Raw genomic sequence first — 8,072 nt, forward strand, 5'->3', positions numbered from 1 at the left:
CAGAGGATGGACTCGGAGGTCCCTCCAACCCTATAATTCTATACCTGGCAGGGATTATCCAGCTGCGATTCCCTGCGTTGCAGGGGGTCGGACTACACGACCCTTGGGGGTCCCTTGCAGCTCTACGATTCCACCCTCCCGTGCTTGATCCCCGCCAACAGAGCCCCCGGCCCTTACCTCCGGAGGTCCTCCAGCCTCTTGGCTTCCTCTTCGAGGTAGGTGTGCAAAAAGCGGAGGAGCTCCCTCTCGGTCCTGAGCGCCTGGTGGATGCTCAGCATGGAAGTGTACGTCTCCGCCTGGACACGCTGCGAGAGACCGGCCAAGAGAGCAGCCACTGCAGCCGCCGCTGCGAGCCACAGCATCGCCTTGCTCTTCTGGACAATGCCCCTGTCGCTCGCCTCCGCCTTCCTTTCCTCCCTTCCTCTCCCGTAGGCTGGGATCCAAAATCTCCCCCCTCCTGCTGCACCCAGCCGGCTCCCCCAGTGCCACCCAGCAGCCCCTCTCCCGAAGCCAGCAGGGACCGTCGGTGGTGTCATGGGCGCAACCACAGCATCCCTTGGCGCTGTTGCTGCGCGCCCTCGCCTCGGTCCTCCTCCACCTCCACCTCCTCCTCCTCTGGAATCTCGCCCTGAGCTGCGAAAGCCAAAAAGGCACCGACTTGAATCTCTCTCTCTTTTTCTCGCAGCAGCAGCAGCAGCAGGAATGAGCTGAATGGAAACCAGATGGGGAAAGAGGCAGTAAAAGCCGCTGGAAGCCAAGGCTGGCTGTGCGTTTTCCTCTCCCTCTCCAGCCTCTGCGAAGCTCTGGCAAGGATGGCTGGCTGGCTGCTCAGCAATTTGTCTCTCTCCCTGTCTACTCCAGGATTGAAAATGGGGTGGGAGGGGAGACGGGGAAGCCCTCCCTTGGTTCAGAGGCAGAGAATGTGCTTTAACAACAACAAAAACAACAACAACAAAAACAACAACAAAAACAAGACAGGTAGACCACAAACTTGACATGAGTCAACAGGGTGATGCAGCAGCTAAAAAAGCCAATGCAATTCTGGGCTGCATCAATAGGAGTATAGCATCTAGATCAAGGGAAGTAACAGTACCACTGTATTCTGCTCTGGTCAGACCTCACCTGGAGTACTGTGTCTAGTTCTGGGCACCACAGTTCAAGAAGGATACAGACAAGCTGGAACGTGTCCAGAAGAGGGCAACCAAAATGGTCAAAGGCCTGGAAACGATGCCCTATGAGGAACGGCTTAGGGAGCTGGGCATGTTTAGCCTGGAGAAGAGAAGGTTAAGGGGTGATATGATGTTGTTATTGTTTAGTCGTTTAGTCGTGTCCACTCTTCGTGACCCCATGGACCATAGCACGCCAGGCACTCCTGTCTTGCACTGCCTCCCGCAGTTTGGTCAAACTCATGTTCGTAGCTTCGAGAACACTGTCCAACCATCTTGTCCTCTGTCGTCCCCTTCTCCTAGTGCCCTCAATCTTTCCCAACATCAGGGTCTTTTCCAAGGATTTTCCAAGGTGATATGATAGCCATGTTCAAATATATAAAAGGATGTCATATAGAGGAGGGAGAAAGATTGTTTTCTGCTGCTCCAGAGAAGCGGACACGGAGCAACGGATTCAAACTACAAGAAAGAAGATGCCACCTAAACATTAGGAAGAACTTCCTGACAGTAAGAGCTGTTCGGCAGTGGAATTTGCTGCCAAGGAGTGTGGTGCAGTCTCCTTCTTTGGAGGTCTTTAAGCAGAGCCTTGACAGCCATATGTCAAGAATGCTTTGATGGTGTTTCCTGCTTGGCAGGGGGTTGGACTGGATGGCCCTTGTGGTCTCTTCCAACTCTATGATTCTATGATTCTAGGTAATAATAATACAGGTAATATTATAAAGCTTCCCTAAACAGGGCTTGGCATGCAGGAGGTTTGATCCTTGATGAATTCAAGGCTCCCACATGAAATCATGAAGGAGAAGGGTATGGCTGGTTCCTAGCCATGATGCCAATACTGGAGGCAGCAGCAATGCTTCTGAATTCCAGTTCAGAAAATCACAGAATTGTAGCGTTGGAAGGGGGAACCTGAGGATCATCTAGTCCAACCCCCTGCAGGGCAGAAATCTTTCGCCCAAAATGAGGCTCGAACCCGCGACCCTGAAGTCTCATGCTCTTCAGAGAACAAGAAGAGGCCATCCTCGAATAGGATTGGAAACTATTTGTAGATTATTTTAAAAATAATAATAATACTGTAAACATGTTAAAATGCGAGTTGGTTTGGAGTAAGCTCGGCAGTAAAAGATTGTTATGAGAATAAAATGGTTGGAAGAAGGATTGCAATTATTATAATATGCAGCAGTAAGAGATAATTTGAGGAAACCATGGAAGGTTTAGTCAAGTAACAAGAAATAATTTGGTGTATTGGTTAATTAATTGTATTGTATTTTCTCTGTAGATTTGAAAACTTATACTTTATTTATTTATTATTTTGTTGTTGTTTAGTCGTTTAGTCGTGTCCGACTCTTCGTGACCCCATGGACCATAGCACGCCAGGCACTCCTGTCTTGCACTGCCTCCCGCAATTTGGTCAAACTCATGTTCGTAGCTTCGAGAACACTGTCCAACCATCTTGTCCTCTGTCGTCCCCTTCTCCTAGTGCCCTCAATCTTTCCCAACATCAGGGTCTTTTCCAAGGATTCTTCTCTTCTCATGAGGTGGCCAAAGTATTGGAGCCTCAGCTTCACGATCTGTCCTTCCAGGGAGCACTCAGGGCTGATTTCCTTAAGAATGGATAGGTTTGATCTTCTTGCAGTCCATGGGACTCTCAAGAGTCTCCTCCAGCACCATAATTCAAAAGCATCAATTCTTCGGCGATCAGCCTTCTTTATGGTCCAGCTCTCACTTCCATACATCACTACTGGGAAAACCATAGCTTTAACTATACGGACCTTTGTCGGCAAGGTGATGTCTCTGCTTTTTAAGATGCTGTCTAGGTTTGTCATTGCTTTTCTCCCAAGAAGCAGGCGTCTTTTAATTTCGTGACTGCTGTCACCATCTGCAGTGATCAAGGAGCCCAAGAAAGTAAAATCTCTCACTGCCTCCATTTCTTCCCCTTCTATTTGCCAGGAGGTGATGGGACCAGTGGCCATGATCTTGGTTTTTTTGATGTTGAGCTTCAGACCATATTTTGCGCTCTCCTCTTTCACCCTCATTAAAAGGTTCTTTAATTCCTCCTCGCTTTCTGCCATCAAGGTTGTGTCATCTGCATATCTGAGGTTGTTGATATTTCTTCCGGCAATCTTAATTCTGGCTTGGGATTCATCTAGTCCAGCCTTTCGCATGATGAATTCTGCATATAAGTTAAATAAGCAGGGAGACAATATACAACCTTGTCGTACTCCTTTCCCAATTTTGAACCACTCAGTTGTTCCATATCCAGTTCTAACTGTAGCTTCTTGTCCCACATAGAGATTTCTCAGGAGACAGATGAGGTGATCAGGCACTCCCATTTCTTTAAGAACTTGCCATAGTTTGCTGTGGTCGACACAGTCAAAGGCTTTTGCATAGTCAATGAAGCAGAAGTAGACGTTTTTCTGGAACTCTCTAGCTTTCTCCATAATCCAGCGCATGTTTGCTATTTGGTCTCTGGTTCCTCTGCCCTTTCGAAATCCAGCTTGCACTTCTGGGAGTTCTCGGTCCACATACTGCCTAAGCCTGCCTTGTAGAATTTTAAGCATAACCTTGCTAGCGTGTGAAATGAGCGCAATTGTGCGGTAGTTGGAGCATTCTTTGGCACTGCCCTTCTTTGGAATTGGGATGTAGACTGATCTTCTCCAATCCTCTGGCCATTGCTGAGTTTTCCAAACTTGCTGGCATATTGGGTGTAGCACCTTAACAGCACCATCTTTTAAAATTTTAAATAGTTCAGCTGGAATATCATCACTTCCACTGGCCTTGTTATTAGCAGTGCTTTCTAAGGCCCATTTGACTTCACTCTCCAAGATGTCTGGCTCAAGGTCAGCAACCACACTACCTGGGGTGTACGAGACCTCCATATCTTTCTGGTATAATTCCTCTGTGTATTCTTGCCACCTCTTCTTGATGTCTTCTGCTTCTGTTAGGTCCTTACCACTTTTGTCCTTGATTATGGTAATCTTTGTACGAAATGTTCCTTTCATATCTCCAATTTTCTTGAACAGATCTCTGGTTTTCCCCATTCTATTGTTTTCCTCTATTTCTTTGCATTGCTCATTTAAGAAGACCCTCTTGTCTCTCCTTGCTGTTTTTTGGAAATCTGCATTCAGTTTCCTGTATCTTTCCCTATCTCCCTTGCATTTTGCTTGCCTCCTCTCCTCCGCTATTTGTAAGGCCTCGTTGGACAGCCATTTTGCTTTCTTGCATTTCCTTTTCCTTGGGATGGTTTTCGTTGCTGCCTCCTGTATAATGTTACGAGCCTCCATCCATAGTTCTTCAGGCACTCTGTCCACCAAATCTAAATCCTTAAACCTGTTCCTCAATTTATTTATTATTATTTATTTATTATTATTTATTATTATTATTATTATTATTATTATTATTATTATTATTATTATTAAAAGAGTCTCACGCCCTACCAACAGAGCTATGCTGGAAAACACCAGCAAGGGGGAAAGGCTCGTGTTCGAATTCTGCCTTGACAGTTTCCGACAGGCTCTGTGAGACTGGGATGCTGGACTACATTGGGCCATGGATTCAGCAGGTGCTCCTTAGATTCTGCATGCTGCTGCCAACAGTGTAGAGCGGTAGATCCCAATTGGTGGTCCGTGGATCCCAGGAGGTCTCCATGGCACCATTCACATAACAAAAACTACCACAGAGATATCAACATTTCCGAAAGGAGGGGGTCCGTGGCTTGGCTTTTGAAAAACAGGGGCTCTGCGCTACTTAGCTAATTGGGAACCTAAATAGGGAGCTAGGTGGATAAGGCAGCCTGGTCCGTGTGTCTGGAGATCCTGGGCTGCCCAGACGACAAGACCCCCCTCTCGGCCTCGCTGATGGGGGTCCAAGGGAAAGCAGAGCAAGACATTTGGCACCAGCTTGTCTGCAGCACTTGCCGGAAGGAGGCGTACAAGGTGCATGCTTCTGAATCGCAATTGCTGGAAACCACAGGCAGTGACGGATTTAAAGGTAAAGGGACCCCTGACCATTAGGTCCAGTCATGGACGACTCTGGGGTTGTGGCGCTCATCTCGCGTTATTGGCCGAGGGAGCCGGCGTACAGCTTCCAGGTCATGTGGCCAGCAGGACTAAGCCGCTTCTGATGAACCAGAGCAGCACACGGAAACGCCGTTTACCTTCCCGCCAGAGCGGTACCTAGTTATCTACTTGCACTTTGTGCTTTCAGACTGCTAGGTTGGCAGGAGCTGGGACCGAGCAACGGGAGCTCACCCCATCATGGGGATTCAAACCACCGACCTTCTGATCGGCAAGCCCTAGGCTCAGTGGTATAAGCTAAACAAACGATAGCTTAGGGCCCCACTCTCTTGGCCCCCCCCAAAAAAATATACTTCTTAATTGTATTTCACTATTAATATGCTTCTTAATTGTATTTCAGTTCAACAATTACTTTGGTAAAATACATATTTTGTTAGGTGCAGATGGCTCTAGATACCTATTAGGTCCATAAATTACCATATAGCATCTATTCAACACAAAAAGCAACGACCATTTGGACATATAAAGGGCCCCATTACCTTCAGTAGCTGAGGGCCTCATCAAACCTAAATCCGGCCCTGACCGCAGGAGGGGAGAGTGTTGTGCTCAAAGCCTATTTGCAGGTTTCCCTTGGGGGCATCTTGTTGGCCACTTTGGGAAGAGGATTCTGGACTTAGAACCATAGAATCTTAGGAGTTGGAAGGGACCCCGAGGGTCATCTAGTCCAACCCCCTGCAAGGCAGGAATCTCGGCTGAATCATCCGTGACAGGTGGACATCCAGCCTCTGCTTAAGAACCTCCAAGGAAGGAGAGCCCACCACCTCCGGAGGGAGATCGTTCCACTGTCAAACAGCTCTTACCATCTGAAAGTTCTTCCTAACTTTTAGTTGGAATCTCCTTTCTTGTAACTTGAAGCCATGGGTTCGAGTCCTACCCTCCGGAACAGGAGGAGCAGAACTTGATAGGTCATTGGTTTGACCCAGTAATTTCTTGCTGGAGATTCTATCCTGCCAGCTGCTTTCATTTGCTCTACGTTTCTGAGAGGTAAACACCGTCAGAAGCCTGTGTGCCAACGATGGAGGCGATGCCCTGAAATTCTCAGCAAAAAAATCCCTGAGCTTTGCAGGCAGTTATCCTTGGGATCCGAACATGAATGCCTATGGTGCCCCCTCGTGGGAAGCTCTTGCATAACAAGCAGAGCATATCTGCTAGGCCAGGGATGAATGTATGTATGTGCATTTTGGGGGGGCCTTTGGGTTTCCAGAGGTGTGAAAGATTCCGCCGCTGTCCCCTAAATCTCTGCTCACCATCAGAATTACTAGGCTGCCTTTTAGAGTATAAACAAATATTTCCTAAAATGTTGGACTGCTTCTGATAATAATAATATTTTTCAGATTCAGTGGACCCTCTGGATATGAATGTACTGTAATTCGTTTTGGGGGTTCGTCTGCACCCTGAAAATTCCGTAAGCAGAGGTGCTGCTTCTGTGCACGTGCACAGTGCGATAGAGCACTTCTGCGCATGTGCGTGGTGCGCAGAGCACCTCTGCGCATGCGCGCACCGTGAAACCCAGAAGAATACACTTCCGGGTTTGCCACATTCGCAACCCAAAAGTTCGCAACCTGAGGGTCCACTGTATTTAAATACAGCTATCATATCTCCTCTCAGTCTCCTCTTTTATAGCTCTCTGACCGCAGGCAGTCTCCCCAGAGTGGTGCATGCTCTGGTTATCTCCCGCTTGGACTACTGCAATGTGTTCTATGTAGGGCTACCTTTAAAGGTGACATGTAAACTACAACTAATCCAGACTGCGGCAGCTAGATGGGTGACTGGGAACGGCTGCCGGGACCATATAACACTGGTCCTGAAAGACCTACACTGGCTCCCAGTACGCCTCCGAGCACAATTCAAAGTGTTGGTGCCAACCTTGAAAGCCCTAAACGGCCTCAGTCCAGTATACCTGAAGGAGCGTCTCCACCCCCATTGTTCTGCCCGGACACTGAGGTCCAGCTCCGAGGGTCTTCTGGCGGTTCCCTCCCTGCAAGAAGGGAGGTTACAGGGAACCAGACAGAGGGTCTTCTTGGTAGTGGCTTCTGCCCTGTGGAACGCCCTCCCAGCAGATGTCAAGGAAATAAACAACTATCTTACTTTTAAAACAAAATTTAAAAAATCCTTCCAGTAGCACCTTAGAGACCAACTAAGTTTGTCATAGGTATGAGCTTTCGTGTGCATGCACACTTCTTCAGATACACTGAAAAAGAAGTCACCAGACCCTTATGTATAGTCAGAGGGTGGGGGTGGGGTTATTACTCAGAAGGGTGGTGGGAATGGGTGATTGGCTGATAGGAGTGGTAAACCTGTTGATGACTGTTAACAACTGTTAACGACTGCAATTGGTCTTGCAGGAAAAACAAGGGGTGAGGTGCTAAAGAAAGCTTTATCATGTATAATGATAAAAGACATCTGAAGGCAGCCCTGTTTGGGGAAGTTTTTTAATGTTTGATGTTTTATCATGTTTTTAATATTCTGTTGGGAGACGCCCAGAGTGGCTGGGGAAACCTAACCAGGTGGGCAGGGTATAAATAATAAATTGATGATGGTGATGGTGACGAACCCTCTTAATGAATCAAATAAGCCTGGCAATGACAAGGCAAGCAGACTTTTCTACAACGAAGGTCATGGGATGTGCCCAAGGCCAGAAAAGGGGAGAGAAAAGCGTGAATAGAGTACAGTTTTGCTGATTTGCTAGATTTCTGCTTTGTGCTATAATAAGGGCTCGCGCATGCCCAGACAGCAGTGTTTGAAACCAGACATTGCCAACCTGGGGTTCCCCTCGTGTTTTTATTATGACGTTTCGTATGCCACCGCTCCAAGGAGCTCAAGGTGGCCTGGG

At 47.6% G+C, this 8,072-nt stretch overlaps 1 protein-coding gene across 2 annotated transcripts in view; it reads right to left on the minus strand.

The window, feature by feature from the left end:
• P4HA3 (prolyl 4-hydroxylase subunit alpha 3) overlaps nucleotides 1-808 on the minus strand; it is a 37,940-nt gene extending 37,132 nt beyond the window's left edge. For both annotated transcript variants that reach the window (XM_060274043.2, XM_088668884.1), the window contains exon 1: nucleotides 178-808. In XM_060274043.2, coding sequence (XP_060130026.2) covers nucleotides 178-536 — 359 coding nt within the window. In that variant the 5' untranslated portion in view covers nucleotides 537-808. The remainder of the gene's footprint in view (nucleotides 1-177) is intronic.
• Nucleotides 809-8,072: the final 7,264 nt, after the last annotated feature.

Source organism: Zootoca vivipara, chromosome 4, assembly GCF_965207765.1.
Source record: "Zootoca vivipara chromosome 4, rZooViv2.hap1.1, whole genome shotgun sequence".
Lineage (NCBI taxonomy): Eukaryota > Metazoa > Chordata > Lepidosauria > Squamata > Lacertidae > Zootoca > Zootoca vivipara.